At 39.4% G+C, this 16,181-nt stretch overlaps 1 protein-coding gene across 2 annotated transcripts; it reads left to right on the forward strand.

Annotated features, from left to right (window-relative positions):
- The first annotated feature begins 5,396 nt into the window (after positions 1 to 5,396).
- On the forward strand, positions 5,397 to 12,542 carry UBE2T (ubiquitin conjugating enzyme E2 T). Of its 2 annotated transcripts, none has more exons than XM_044447537.1 (7): positions 5,397 to 5,465; positions 7,072 to 7,184; positions 8,066 to 8,135; positions 8,417 to 8,522; positions 9,335 to 9,433; positions 9,903 to 9,986; positions 12,264 to 12,542. In XM_044447537.1, the coding sequence occupies exons 2-7, from the start codon at positions 7,076 to 7,078 to the stop codon at positions 12,390 to 12,392; spliced, it is 597 nt and encodes a 198-aa protein (XP_044303472.1). In that variant the 5' UTR covers positions 5,397 to 5,465; positions 7,072 to 7,075; the 3' UTR covers positions 12,393 to 12,542. The 2 variants fall into 2 exon arrangements, with proteins under 2 accessions (XP_044303472.1, XP_044303473.1); XM_044447538.1 differs by lacking the exon at positions 12,264 to 12,542 and adding an exon at positions 10,079 to 10,145.
- Positions 12,543 to 16,181: the final 3,639 nt, after the last annotated feature.

Raw genomic sequence — 16,181 nt, forward strand, 5'->3', positions numbered from 1 at the left:
ATTTTATTGTATTGTTGTTCACCACCCAGAGAGCATCAACTATTTGGTAGTATAGAAATGTAATAAAAAGTGCATGTAAGCATTCTGCTGAAAGGGAATTTATTTTTTTATTTAACACAGTAGGAAAAGATAGTAAATTAGAGCTTTTATCTAATTTAACCAAAAGTATGAACATTTTAATTATTATATCTTAAGCATTATCAACTGTGAATGCATTTTAGTGCCTCTTAGATATGTTTCCAGATTTTAGGAGTGTTTTAACTGTTTCAGTTAAAGCACTAGAGGATGGAAAGTACAATAAAAGATTTTTTTAGGTATCTGAGAATATTTTCTCATCTGTTTTGGATTTTAAAACATCTGGAGGACCATGAGTTGGCCAGAATAGTTATAAATTATAGCTTCAACTGACCTGGAGGTTTTGTACATACCAAAGACAGAATCTTTCATATTCAATTAAGCTGCTTCTGTACAAACATAGGCTTAGTTTCTAAGTATCCTTCTTTTGGCAGGAGTATCAACTGAGCAAAGTTCTATTCACAAGACTTTCCCAAGTGTGGTAAAGGGTGCAGACAATTTTGTGCTTCCCCCTGAAGCCATTGTTCCCTGGAAATCTGATTTAGATGGTTGGGAGGTCCCCTGGAACAGTTGGTGAGGGGCAGTTTTGGTTATAGAGGTCAGGGCAGAGAGGTGTTAAATTGCCAACAGACTTCTCCATTTCCTCTTCCAAAGGGAGACTATCTGACTGCAGGCATTTCTGTGGGCAAAGGTGGAGCTATTCAAGAGAGCTCAGGTTCCAGCCTGTAGCAGCAGTTCTCCAGAACTCTAAATCAGAATGCTAGTCAGACATGGTCATGATAATTGTATGAAGAGAGCTGGTTTTTTCCTGTAAAATGAAGAGATCCATAAATGTAGAAATCAAGGCTAGGCTATTTGTTTAGAGTTAGACTGCAACCATTTTAATTGCTCTTGTCTATTAAGTAACAGGTCAGAGAGATGTAGATTCATATGATCAACCTTGTGTTTTCTGGGTGGTGGTTTGGAGGCTTTGAGATATTTACTCACTGAAAGGACTTACCTAATGAATCACTTGCCACTTACCTTAATGGATCTATCCATGCTAGAGTTATCAAAGAACTCAAATATGAAATTGCTGATGTTCTTAATAAAACATTTAATATGTCCCTAAAATTAGTTCTTGTACCAGAGAACTGGAGAATGCCCAATGTAACACCACTTTTTAAAGGGATCCAGAGAAGATCTGGGAAATTGCAGACCAGTTAGTTTAACCTCTTTTCTGGGTAAACTGCTTGAAAGCATCATTAAATATGATGCAATCCATAAGCACATAGAGGGACAAGCCCTGCTGGGGCGGGGGGGGGGGAATCAGCATGGCTTCTGCAAGGGGAAGTCCTGGACTTTTTTGAGTGTCAGTAAGCAAATAGACAAGGACAATCTAGCAGATGTTGTTTACTTGGGTTCCTAAAAGGCTGACAAAGTCCTTCATCAAATGTTCTAAGCAGTCATGGAATAAAAAGGGAGGTCCTCTTATGGATCACAACATGGTTAAAGGACATAAGAGAGTTTGTAGGAATAAATGGCAACTTCTTATTTATTAGATTTATATCCTATCTTTTTTTTCTTTTAAGGCATTCAGAGCAGCTTACAAAATTATCCTCTTCCTGCTTTCAATCTTATCCCCACAACAACAACTCTGTGAAGTAGGTTGGGATGACAGTAAATGGCAACTTCTCCCAATAGAGAGATGTAACCAGTGGAGAGCCACAGGATTCTGCTTTTCACACCTATTTATACATGATCTGGAATTAAGACTAGTGAAGGAGATAAGTTTGACACTAAATTTTTTCGGGTGGTTAAAAACCAAAAGGGATTGTGAAGAGCTCCAAAGGGATCTTTCCAAGCTGGGAGTATGGGCATCAAAATGGCAAATGCAGTTCAATAAAAGCAAGTGTAAAGTAATGAATGTTGGGGCAAAAAAAAAAAAAAAAAATCCAAACTCTTACTCCCCTTATACAAATCTTTGGTGCGACTGCATTTGGAATACTGTATTCACTTCTGGTTGCCTTACCTAAAAAGGGACATTGTTGAGTTGGAAAACCTGCAGTGGCTACAAGAACTGGAACTGCTCATATTAGAAAAAAGACAAGTAAAGGGAAACATAGAAGTGTTTAAAATCATGCATGTGTGGAGAAAATAGAGAGGGAGACATTTAAACTATGTTGAACTACGGAATTCACTACTACAGGAAGTGGTGATGGCCACCAGTTTGGATGGCTTTAAAAAGGGATTGGGCAGATGCATGAGGGAGGAGGCTATCAGTGGCTGCTAGACTGGTTATATGCTGCCTCCTTTACCAGAGGTGGCGTGCCTGCATACCCGATTTCTGAGGAGCATGGGCAGGTCTAGATTAGATGGGCCTTTGGTCTGAACCAGCATGACTTTTCTTGTTTGCGGTCCTGGCGGTGCGTTGCAGTAAAATCATACAAGGGAAAAGTGCAATTCTTCAGAAATGTAAATACCCTGCACTCTTTACTTCAGACAGCTGCACGTTTAAACAAGTCATTAAAGAAAACGGAGAAGGCATTTGATCTTGTCAATTTAGTCCTTAACACCATCAAAACACAAATTGCATTCAGATCAGATATATATTAAGGGTGAGGGTTATATGTCTCCATATACTTGCTGGGGCATGCTGAAAGATGTAGGCTTTTCTCTCCAACTTGCATAGGATTGCAGCCTAAGTGTTATTTCTCCTCACAGGAATCTTTAGGCAACTTAAAAACAGATACCATGGACTATTTCAGGCCTCTTGTTAGCTTTAGTGGGGAAATCCACATACATTTTAAAACAAGACAGTACATCCTATACATTAAAAGCAAGGTCAATAAAAACTATTTCTGCTGTGAGAAAGGACACTTACAATTCTATAAGAAGGTTTAATTGGTTTGAGAAGGGAAGTACAGTGGTACCTTGGGTCACGAATGCCTTGGGTCACGAACAAAAATTTCATGAAAGTTTTGACTTGGGTCACAAACTCTGCTTTGGGTGGCGACCAAGATTGCAGCCATCTCCCCCTGCCCTCCTCCTCCTGAGTGGGGAAATGGCCACGATTGCAGTCGCGTTCGTGCAGGGAACACATGCGTGCTGCGCCCGTCTTTCCTGCAGGAGCGCACCTGTGATCACGCATGTCTTCCCTGCATGAATGCAACTGCGATCATGGCCATCTCCCCACTCGGGGGGTGGGGAGATGGCCGAGATCGTGCCCGTCTTTCCTGCAGGAGCATGCCCATGCCAGGGTTTCTTTGAGAAGCGCCACCCCAACATAAATGTACGAACAGAGTATTGAATCTGATGAAAAATAATGTGGTCTCTCATTTCCGGAGGGTTATGCAGCGCAGGAAAAAACAAGTGACTATAGACAGATTTTTCACCTAAATTGACCCTGCAGCTAAGAGACAAAGAAGAGAGGAAACCCCTGAAAGAGATCTTCCCTTATGGAGGGGGACCCTCCCTCCAAACAATAACCTCCCCCGCACCTAGGTTAGTGTTCTCCACTGTACTGTACAGTACGTACTTGGTTACTTTGTTGTTCTTTGTCACTTTGTTTCAAAATTTCTGATTAAAAAAATAGTTACAGAATAAAATAACCTTATTTACATTGAATCTTATGGGGAAATTTGACTTGGGTCACAACCAATTTGGGTCACAACCAGAGTCGTGGAAAAGATTAAGTTCGTGAGCCAAGGTACCACTGTATTAAAAACTAAATGTTTTTAAGCATTAAAAACAAAATGTTCAAAATGTTTTGGAATGCAGTTTCTTTTATTGTACTGGTACATTTCAGGCAAATAGTTTAAATAAAAATGAATTATTTGCACCAGGCCTTCAGAGTCAAATCTCAAGGTGATACCTGGCACAACTTAAAAGGTTCTGGCCCATGTTTTAATCAATTTCACATCTTCCTTGTCTCAGGAAACCAGCAGGTGGTGCTAGCGAAACCTATTGCAGAAAATTTCAAGCACAATTTACAGCTGAAAACTGCTTTACAGTGTCAACTCAAATAACTTGGGTAAACAAGATTGTAGTCCTATGTATTAATTTCTCAATATAGTGGCATTTATATTTTAGTACACATGCACTAGAATTGTCAAATAGTGCAAATCAAACCACCACCCAGTAATGATATTCCTGTTTAAAATATGTGGACATACTACAAACTGCAATTATGAGAATGTTTTTATTTCCACAGGGATTTTATTAACATCCCTATCACCCAATTACTGAGCAAGGGTTTATTATGCAAGTATTAAAGGAGCAAAATAACTATTAAGGTTTCTTATTAAGACCCAAGACAGACAGTGTTGTATATTTAGATTGTAGCCTTTCTGAAAGGCTAAATCGAATACTATACTTGAGCGACTCCTTATGTAGCACAAGGTAGCAGTACATTTATCCTTGTGATGCACAGACAAGCTAAGGTCACTGTCCTGAGTATCCAGTTAACAGCTTACAATTAACCTATGCACCCATACTCCCACATAGCACTGAGTTTAATGGAACTTAATCCCAGACATAGGATGCAATCTATAAGCCCCATAGAATGCAACAACATTTATTTCTGACTAGGGATATACAGAATTGCAGTGCCAACAGCTCACAGAGATAATCCGTGAAACAATGAATAATTCTACTAACAAGCACTTTATATGCTTGTATCACAACATGTTGCCTTGGAATTTAGCTATGGCTTTTAAACTACTTGCTTCTCCTGAGTAAAAAGAACTCTGTACATGCGCTTGGCTAGTTACACCTAGGCAATTAATGGTTGATTGAAGATGGACGGGAGGCGGGGCCGGGGAAGCGTTCTACTGAGAACAAACGACGATGTTGCATTACTGTACACGCAACAAAATCACGGTTCTTGCAATGCGAGATGCCCCTGACCTTTACTATGGACGCTACGTGGCATCATTAAGCCGTGTCTAGTTTACATTGGAAAGCCCACTTTTAAAAAATTTAGCACATTTATAATGCATAAGAAGGGTGTGTATGGAAGGTGGAATGAAATGACACAAATTCCATCCCGTGACGATTCAGTTAGAACTTAAGTATATACAAAATGGACCTAGCAAGCAATTAGATCATCAGCAAATTGGTGGTAATTCAACCCTGTATTATCCTTATTCACTGCTAAGGAAATTAAAATCAGCACGGGACGAGACCAAACCCACACTAGAAGCGCTTCCGACGACTGTGCTCGCTTCGGTGCCGCAAGGCGGAACTCCCGTCCCCATCGACCAATTGGCACTCCGGCTGATCTTGAAGGGCACCCCACACGTCCATTCATGTCGCGACTTGCGAGGCATGCCGGGTCGCGCTTGTTTCGAAGCGGCCGCGCGTTAGTCCCACTCCTCGAAGGGTTTTTTCCGGGAAAGCTGGAGATTGAGGTAAACGGCGAAGTACCTTCGAAATTCTGCCAGTTCCCCGCCTTCGAAAACTGTGGACCTCCTCCTTGCAGGGCTAGCTGCTTCTGGCTGGGGTGGGGGCTAGTTCGCAGCAGGGGTGGGAAAGGGAATAATTCGAGTTCGGGGAGCAGTTACGCTGTAGGTGCTCCCTAGCTTTTCAGAAAAGCGCCAGAAGAAGGCATTCCTTCCTTTTCGTGAGGGGAAATTACTGGCATTTTCCGCCCCCCCCCCCCCCCCGGACGTATCCTGTTCCCTCAAGCAGCGGTGGAAGGTAGGCTTTCAGACGTCCTGGAGTTCAGGCGCCAGCAATGCTTGGTCGTTGAGGTCTGAAACATCTGGAAAGCTACTTTCTGCCGGCCCCTGTCTCAAAAGGTCCCCCAGATGCCAGCAAATAAGCACTCCTTCAGTTTCACTCTTCCATCTTTGCAGCTATTGGGGGAGAAGACTGAAGACCCTCCAACTCCGCTTTACATGGCGTCAGATTTTGGAGAAAAGGGTCAGGGGACACGGAAGGGCAGCCTCCTGGGCTTCCAGAGCCGCCATCAATGTGACTTTTAGTCAAGGCCTCTTTAGGAGGCAGAGGCAAGAGTGGGCCGCACTTCCACTGCTCGTTTTCAAGCCAAACCTGACCTGTTAGTTCTCAGTGGCCATTTGTGATGGGTGCCTCCCTCCCCACTTGTTGTGGATACACTGAAATCAATGGGCTTACGATTGTTGGGATTTCAGCAGGTCCACCATAAGTAGTATCTTTAGGCAATTTAAAGATGAGCAAATTTATTATGGCATGTCAGCCTTCTCCAGCTTGACACCTTCCAATTATAGTTCCCAGCAGCCCTGACCATACACAATATTGACTGGGGCTGATGGAAACTGAAAAAACATCTGAAGAGCATCAGGTTGGGAAAGGCAAGCATAGACCTTCAGTCCATTGATGTATTTTTTTTTAAGCAAAAGTAACGAAATGGCAGGGCAGTTAGCTAGATTGCCAGGAGGGTAGGCATGGACTAAAGTGTGTGAGTCTGTTTATATAGGCATTGCTGCTGCTTCCACAAAAGGCCTTAAGAACATAATCCTATGCATGCTTGTTTGTTGGGAACTGGAGGATTTCTTTGTTGCTATGCATGCACAGGATTGTGCCCTAAAATTTCTATAATAAACACTGCAAAACAGAAATCTTTAGAAAAAGAAGGATCTTTAAAATAAAAAGCTTCATTCTCTAAAGGATGCTATTCTGAAATAGTACTTTGCAATGCCTGCTAGTAAACCCCATCCTAGTGTTTACTGGTGTCTGCAGAGTTATACATAACTGGTCAAACTTCAGTCACCCATTTATTTGAGTTTGCTGTAAAATATGGCTTCTGATACATCAACATAGTTTTGGTAGTGATCCTCATTGTTCAGCAACAATTTCAGGTAAAACTGTTTCTTGTTTTAAAAACCTGTAAATCCTGTTGTAAAGCTTTGGACAGTTATTTTCAAGAATTTGTTGCTACTGCATGGGCAATATGTAATTCCCGATTAACAAAGGATTTATCTTTACTGAAATAAGATGAAATCAAATGATGCAATTTTTTCCCATGCTTTGCAGTACAATGCAAAGGGCTTCACGATTGAAGAGAGAGCTGCATCTGCTGACCACAGAGCCACCACCAGCCATTACTTGCTGGCAGAATGGAAGTCGCATAGATGAACTTACTGCCCGTATGCATCTGTCTGGATTTGATCTTTATTTATCTTTAGGAGAGGGTTGCAGTGATTTTAATTCTGTGCTCTTCACTAGCAATGTTTTAAATGGACTGCTATCATAACTGATCGAATATGCAATTATTTTCAGTGCTTTTTTCCCACCTTTTGTTCCTACCAGTGTATGTGGATTTAAATTCTGTTCGCCTCTGAGACCGGTTTAAATCATTTTTATAGAAATGAGGTTTTCAGTTTTGAAATGCATAGTTCTTTCTGAAGATGGTGGTTCTAACAGCCAAAACATACTAGTTTGCAACTAGATAAAGTTATTATATGATCTAGGTCCCTAATTTAAATACTTTAGTTATGCAATCTATAACTTTCTGTAGAATTATGAAGACAGGATGTGGACTCTGTATGCATGTAAATCTCTTACTTGAAAATTATGACAGGAACTATATGTATACATACTTGGAAATACGTTCCGTTGAGCAAAGCAGGAATTTTTTTAGAGTAAACATGCCCAAAATAGAGCTTTAAATATCCAGAACTTTCTAGAAGTAAAGATTTGTTAGTTGTTTCTCAACCAAAACAATGATTTTGTTTGAAAACGGAAGTAAATATTTATTGGTATTTTGTTCGTATGGAGGTCCCTGTTTAGAAAAGGAAAATACAGACTGATCCAAGTTGTCTTTTGAATTGCAGAGCTAAATACAAACTCTAAAGGACAAGTAATAATCAGGCTCTTTGGAACTCTTTTTTTTTTTGTTCTGGTCCAGCTTCTTTAAGTTACTGTAACTTATGTGATGAATCTTCAACTGTTTTTTCAGTGGCTGCAACAGTTACCTAAAGAGGGCAGTGTTGACACATTTTAATATCTGTCTTTTTTTAAAAAATAGAAATACTGGGTCCTGCAAATACACCATATGAGAAAGGGGTTTTTGAATTGGAGGTAATTGTGCCTGAAAGGTAAGCGGTGATTTTTAAAAAATATTTAATACAGAAATGTACTTAGCTAAAGTGACCTTCAAGAAGGAATAAATGGTGGTCATAATAAATGGGACAAATTAGACTGCAGATCCTTAGGGGACTGGAATACGAAGAGAGCTATCAATACATAATTGTGTGGACAATTGAAAATCATATTGTATCATGTAGGTTTGAGTATATATATATTTAAAATGCCCAGGAAAGGGGGAGTTGTAGATGTTAAAATTCTGAAGTCCTTAGCTCTCTTATTTCAAAAATAGGTATCCTTTTGAACCCCCAAAGATACGCTTTCTGACTCCCATCTATCATCCCAATATTGACTCAGCTGGAAGAATTTGCCTGGATGTTCTCAGATCACCACCCAAGGTAATTAATTGCTTATCTTAAAGAGATTGGTGAGAGTGGTAAAAGCTACCAAACACAGGCATTCTTATCTGCAAGTGTGGATCCTGGCACATCAACTGGCAGGCTGAGGAGAGTTGGAAAGAAGCTGTACAGATAACTTGTCTGGGCTTCATATGAATGTCTTGTTTTAATTCCTTTAGGAGATTGCATTTTGTTTTTGAGAATCACATTCTTGCAAGATGTTTATTTACAACACTGATAATAATGATCATCAGTGTTTTGACAGTAATGAATTCAGATGGCAAGTGCTACCTGGGTTGTAGTCAAAAGGAGGTCACTGAGGTACAAAATAATTATCAACATGCTTGGCAGAAACCTGAGGTTTTCAGACATTTAAATTTTAAATAAAGTCTGAAGTGTGTGTGTGTGGGTGGGGGGGCAAACTGTGTCTCATCTCAATGGTTCAATGAATAATATGCATACTCGGTGATCTTTAGGCTCCAAGGAATGTTGCTTGTGAGTTGGAAAATAAGGTGTGTTTGTGTTTTAATGAGAGAGAGAATTGCCCTACTTGAGCTCCTTACTGTTATCCTTGAAGGGGAAATATAGAAACTAAGTATCTTTACTCCTGTTAGGAGATGAGAATGCATGGCAGCATTTTGTTGTAATCCACGCTTGTTCATATTAGTTGTTCTGATGGTTGCCCCTTAATCAACTGCAATCTTGAGAAAAATCTAGTTCAGGCCTGCAAAGGAATACACTGTAAGGAATGCTTTCACTTGTGTCTTACCATTACCTTGTCCCCAGTAATCTATCTTCTCCTTCTTGTGAAGGGTGCATGGAGGCCATCCTTGAATATTGCTGCTGTCCTGACTTCCATACAGATGCTTATGAATGAGCCCAACCCCGATGATCCTCTCATGGCTGACATAGTAAGTTTCTCCTCTTATTTTGGTGGAATGTGTGTTCAGTTTTGGAAATTAAACTGTACCCTAAGTTTATATGCTCTGCAAGGCAAATACATTGCATTTTGTGGTTTCTTCATGCATGCTTGCAGTGTATTTCTTCTAGATACAAATCTTCTAATTTCTAGTAATGTATCTGAGAAGAGGCTGTGTTAATTATGAAGTGTCAGATGTGCAAATATATATGCTTCAATAGTGAAGTGAGCACTCTCCATCTTGAAATATCCATGCTTAAAATGCATATATTGGATGCATATATTATACATGCAGTATATAAAACATTAAGGGCTCTTTCAAAGATCAGTCTTCTGTTCCTAAGTATCTAGTATGGTTAAACAGACTTCCATGCTGTCTGGTAAATCTGTCATCAGACATAATATGGTCTTATAGCTGAGGCCATAATTATCCTTGTCTCTTGCTTTTTTATTATGTCTAGTCCTCTGAGTATAAATACAACAAGCAAGAATTCCTCAGAAATGCCAGACAATGGACAGGGAAGTATGCAGGCCAGACAACAATGGTAAGAAAAATACATCACTTTTATTATAAAGGAATTGGGTGTAGGTTAATCTTCACATGTATAGTCTTGCTATACCCAATGAAATATTTCAGATCTGCGTCACTTAATTGCCTATCTTCCTATAATTGAATTTGTGGAATGGAAGAACTATGAATGTACCATGATACAGAAGTGTCTGGATTAACTTCTCCTTTCTGGAATACCTTTGTTTTCTGGCAAAGTGAGTATGTGCTTGTGCGTATGTGTTGATTTTTTGGCCATAGTACCATAGCATTTCAGGTCTTACTGTATTTTATTTTTGTCTGATCTTGTGAAACATGCCTTGGGTAAGAGTGTTTTGAATTTATTCTATTGCAATCATATTTTACTTGGAATTCTGACTAACTTGCAGCCTGATTATAAGACTTGTGGCAGCACACATGCTCCTTGTATGGGAAAAAATTCATCAGTGGATCTAAGGGGCTCTTGGTAAAATGGTATTCTGTACTTCAGACCCATTGATTTCAGAGAGATCTGGATCCATGCCATCAGTTTTGTTCACTAATCTAGCAAGTTGCCTCTGAATATGCTTCCATTTAGGCCTGGTCTACACATGTGGCAAAATGCGGTAGGAGAATCCCATGGCTGTAGAGTGGATTTGTATCTATTTGAACTGTAGATGGAATGCTATAATTGAATGCTTATTTGTGGGTTCCCACAAACAGCTAGTTGGCCATCGGGTGAACAGATTTTTGGATTAGATCTGTTAGATGGACCTAGCATGGCTGCTGTTACGTTCTTATGTTTAATGTTTCCTTGTGTAATAATCCCTACAGACTAGAACACAGACACACATGTGCATGCACACATATACTCTAGCACAGCAGAGAATGAGAGAGATTCTAGCTCATCCTGCTCCTCTTTGTGCTATATTTTAATGTGGAAGAAGGTTTTTTTTTCTTTTTATAAAGTGGAATATTAAAGTGTATTCCTGTATGCAGTTTGAGTGGTACACCCTCTTCTGTGACCCTGGGTCTCTGCCACACTGATTCCATCCTACTAAAAGTGCAGAGCAAGCCTAAGTTTAAATTTGCTTAAGATTTTGTCCCAATTTGTTGGTCCGAGAAAGTATAGACAGATAACTGAGTAAAAGACTGATATCTATGTACTAGTGCATGCGATCTCTGCAGCAAAATACCAGGTAGAATTGTGGGAGTTGAAGCATGGGCAGTGCTGGAAAAACAAGTTTGAGGGAGCAAAGGAATTGCAAAGACTTCTATTTAGGGGAACATAGATATAATACATGGTGTATAGGTCTTATAGTGTGGCCGAAAACTGATAGAACAAATAGAATAGTAATGAAAATCTTGGATTAGCACCTGCTACCTATGGAGTCATCACTCTAAAGAGAGCTAGAGTTGCTTCTTTCAGAGACACAGCCCAGCAATAGTGATGGGTATAGACTATGTAGCTGTAACAATAATTTCTAGGTAGGCTACTCTGTCAGTTTAAATTACACTTCAGTAAGCACAAGATGGTAATCAGTAACTGGCAAATGTGGCTTCCACTAGTGATCAAACCTGCTGAAGATTGTGATTATGCAGCTGAAACTCTAGGGACATCTGGCCTTTAAATAGTACTGCTGCTTCAGTAATCATGTTTTCTTGCCTGTAAACCAATAAAGATGCAGGGATGAAAATGAAGTGGCTTTTGCTTCTCAGACTGCTAGTAGAATTTAAAAAGTGGGTGAATTTAGGCTTTCTGTAGAGAGAACTCTGCATTTCTTTGAGGAACTACACTGTCTCTACACTGTCCAGAATGTTTTCCCCAAGTGTCCTATAAAGGATTGGTATATCTGTGGTAAAAATATGTGCATAGCCTATAAAAATCTTATGCCCTGCAAAATTTATTGATGTTATACTAAAGGAATTTTTGAAAAGGACAAAGAGTTCTCTAGAACAAATAAAAGTAGTTGAGCAATATGGAAAGAAAGGGACATTTAATCCTTCTGCATCATCACAAACTTGTCTGTTGAACCACTGAATGTGATAAGGTATAAAGTAAGTATAAGGACCTGAGGTGATCTTGGGTGAATATCAAGAGCATGGTAAAAAGGGGGTAGGGGTTGGACAGTTTGTATCTTTAAGGAGCTTTATGTGCTGCACAACTTCTGAGGTTCTAAATTAGGGAGCACTTGTATGGTGCGAATGAAAGCATTGCTTCTTTGAAGTGCAAACATATAAATGAACAGTCATCCCGTTTTCCTTCCTTCCCAACTGATGTTCTCTAATATTTCAGGCTTTGAAAATTCTAGATGAAGAAAGTCAACAAAACAACATGGAGCTACCCAAAGATTCCAGCATTTCCCAGAAGAGGAAAGGAAGCAATATCAGTGGATTGTCCAAAAAATCCCGCTCAGAAACATAGGTTCTCTTCTGTATGATATTCCAGAGACATAAATCTGTATGTCTCTAGTGTTACCTTCCATCACTTCAATAGGTCTAATGCAATTAATGTATTGCGTACTTATTATGTTAATATGTCTCTTGTTTTGTCAGTGAAATTAGTGTCTGAAATGATATGTAATTGCTTTTAAATATGTTATTCTATTTCAATAGAATTAAAATGTTTGATGAAATTCTCTCTTGCTTGTATTGTGTGCTGTCTCTTTGTTCTTATCACTAATGGACAGTTTTTAGGTAGGTGCTTCTTGCAGTTAAAACTGCTGCATGTAATTGGACCCTCATTGCCTGAACTAAACCAGAGTTTAAATACATCTTTTGTATCTGTTCTCCCCTTCCTCAGCTGTTTTGGAAGTCACAGCACACCTTAGGCAAGCTGAACATGGGTCTGGACACATAGTTTCAAGGAAGAATTTATGCTTTGCCTGCACAGGTTGAATTTCTCACATCTATAATTATAAAGAATATGCAATAAGAGGCTGTGCTGAGACCTTAGAAAGCTGTAGGCAGTATGGCAATACATGGGCACTAACAAACATGAGCCTAGGAACCCCAGAGTGGTGGGATAGGGTGGACATAGTTAACCATTCTTCATTAACTTTTCAGCTGTAAATCAGTGTGGGAACCCTATGAATATTGTAATTGTGGTTTCCTTTCCACCTGATGGAGATCTGTCTTCCTAGTGGACACATGCCAGTTCTGTCAATGCGTTTATGATAGTCATTCATGATTCCCAGTGATGTGAGAGTATGTTACAGAAAAGCTGTTCTTACGCAGTCTGCGTATGGGCCTGGGGTGGAGGGAGCCTTTGCTTTTTTTCACCTTGGCATAATGCAAGGCTGTAAATATGCTCAATTTGCAATCATTTGCTGATTTTTTTCACACCAGTTTGCATATAGTTTTTGTCTGGCAATGAGGAAACTAAAGTCTTTGTCCTAAGACTCTTTGCAACTACTTCTGAACTTAAGAAAAATCAGTATTCCAATAAGTCCTTTTGTCAATTTAAGGTATGGAAACAGTTATTAATGAAGAGTTATGCTAGAGAAAGTATGGTTTTACTTTTTGGGTACTATGTTTTAGTACTCTGTACATGTTCCACTTATATAAGGGCATTGTTTATTAATGGAGCTCCACTATAAGTTGTAATGCAGTTCTCATATCCTAAAAGAAGTATTTTTGTTCAGGGTCCTGAGGGCCAGCCTTCAGTAATGCTATCCCTTTCTAATCTAGCAAGCCAGCCAATTTTCTCTTCCCTTTTCCTCAACTGCATTTTTCTTCTCCACTTGATAGTTAACATTCTTTGGCTACCGAGGATGCTGAACCCTAATTGGACTTCTGAGGGGTCACTAAAGTAGTTGTCTTTTAAAAAAATATTGCTTGTATCTCTGCAAATATTAGGATTTCTCAATCACCTGAATACATCCCTCTTGTGCCAGAGTGGCCTTGTTTTTTGGCTTTAAGACTGGTGGTACTCATCCTTTGAATCAAACTGTTATGAGGAGTGAAATGTTCACAAAATCCTTGAGAAAACATGCAGGTCTTCATGCAGAGGATAAAAGCAAATATACTTTTATTGAAGTCTACCAACAGACAGACTAAATTTGATTATATGACGCACTCCCTAAAACTTAAAAACAAAATCTTAAGTTTTGTTTTCATTTGCACCTGCATTGCACCCAGAGAAATGCTTACTTTCAGCTATTCTGCCACTTAGTAACTTATACTAATTGTGCAAAGAGTTTGCTCTGTTTTATTGTAGTCTCAGGAGTGTTAACAGCTCTGGACATTGTAGCATGCATAAAGGTATGAACTCTCTTAGTATCAAGGATTTTTTTTCTCTTTCTAAACCTTAAAATTCTACCATAAGTCCATGCTGGGGTAACTGAAAAAAGTGTTCAGTTGTACACTTTTTTCATGTAATTCCATTGTATGTAATGTAAAGAGAGATGAAGGAACTGCAAAAATCAGATCTCTATGTAAGCCTCTATTCCAAGGGCCCTTTTTTATGAAAAGTAGGAAAATTTTAGAATATTAAACATTGTATTCTTACTCATAAACTATAAGATAAAGTATACATATAGCATAACCTGGGCTTTATTCCAGGTTTTTCATATTATCTACCTGTCCTTTTTACGAAAACAGTGTAATATGAAGAATTTTATAGGAAGCCTAGAGATACCTTTTCTTAAAATGTTGACATTTATAGTGGGAAGTATTTTTAATCATCTTTAAAAAAACTCATTTCTGCTAATCCTTATCAAATTATTGATAAATGTATCTTTTATTGATAAGACTCATATTCCTAACATGTGACTATCATGTGACATATTCCTATCATGTGACAGTCTATAACATATGTAAAGAAATTGTGCATTCTTGAAAGTTTGGCTTTTGTGCTCTGAAGTAGTGAACTGTGTTTCTGGGCTTGTTCCGCTTATACTGCTGTAGCAGTTAATGTTGTTCCAAACCCCACGTGTGAAAGTGCCACTGTGTTACCTACGACCGTCACCACATGCAATAGAACAATCTGTGAAGTATCCTGCCTATGGTTCCTTGTTTGTGGAAATCATTTGAGGCTTGGGTACAATCCTTAAACTCTATGGCTGTAATCTTATGGGTTTCATACTTAAGATTCTCATAAGCCTCTAAAGTAGGAGGCTCATAAGCCCCCTACACAGAGTGAGAAGAGAGAAGGCAATCTCTACTTCCTTGGACCTCCCATTTTACATTTTCACTTAATGGCCTTTTTCATCCACTTAGTTGGGGTCCTTCAGAAATTGGGATACAGCTGAGGACACAGGATGTGCCATATTCTGTCCTCTGCAGTTTCTCACCCACTGATCAGGGGAATACCCTGATCAGAGAGTGACTTCCAAACTCTGAAAAGGCAGCCAGAGTTGAGATAATGGAGCATGGATGAGGGGCTTGGAGCATGGATTCCTAGCTCTGAAATTAGAACACTCTATGACCAGAGTTAGGCATAAAACATTTTATGCTCTTAAAGTAACAGAGAGTACAACCTGATAGCCTACTGACATTATCTAGGAGGTGAGAGAATTGTATGAAGGTCCTGCTGAAAGATGATGGGAGCTGGAAGTCTGAAAGCCAAACCCCCATCTGTGCCCTCCTACTCCTAGCCAGCATGTAAAGAACTTTGCTGGCTGGCTCCCCTCGTCATTCCAGGTCACAACCGAGACTCAGAGGGAGGAAAAGGGGCATGTGGAGGGTCAGGAGGAGAGAAGTCTGGAGCCAAAGGCTTATGACAATTCCTTTCAGCATCCCAGCTTCCTTCCCCATCACTTCACCTAGATGGATGAAAATGGCCTTTCAGATAAAATACCCGGCATGAGATGTGATGACAGTGATGGTCACCACAGCACACCTCATGTCAGGCATGGAATGCATGTAAACATCTGAGTTTGGTCCAGACTCAGTTTCTTTATATCTGTAATGAGTGCTAAAAAAATATTTTTCCACTTCCCCAAAATTCTGTTTTTTTAAGGAAAAAAATCAATCTCCCCCACCATGGTTCCAAAATTTCTGAAAATTTCACAACTCTATGCATGCATCCTGTTGACAGGCACAATATAGCCAACCTCTGAAATAATTATATTAAAAGAACATTCTATCTCATCCACTCTGACAAAAGCAACGGTGATTATGTCTGTTTCCCAAAGATTCATCTCCTTTAATACTGTTTGCCCCTACAAGTGTTTTAGCATATTTTGACCACTAAAAAGATTCATCGGGGGCA

This window comes from Varanus komodoensis, unplaced genomic scaffold (genome assembly GCF_004798865.1).
Source record: "Varanus komodoensis strain SLA01 unplaced genomic scaffold, ASM479886v1 scaffold52, whole genome shotgun sequence".
Taxonomy (NCBI): Eukaryota; Metazoa; Chordata; class Lepidosauria; order Squamata; family Varanidae; genus Varanus; species Varanus komodoensis.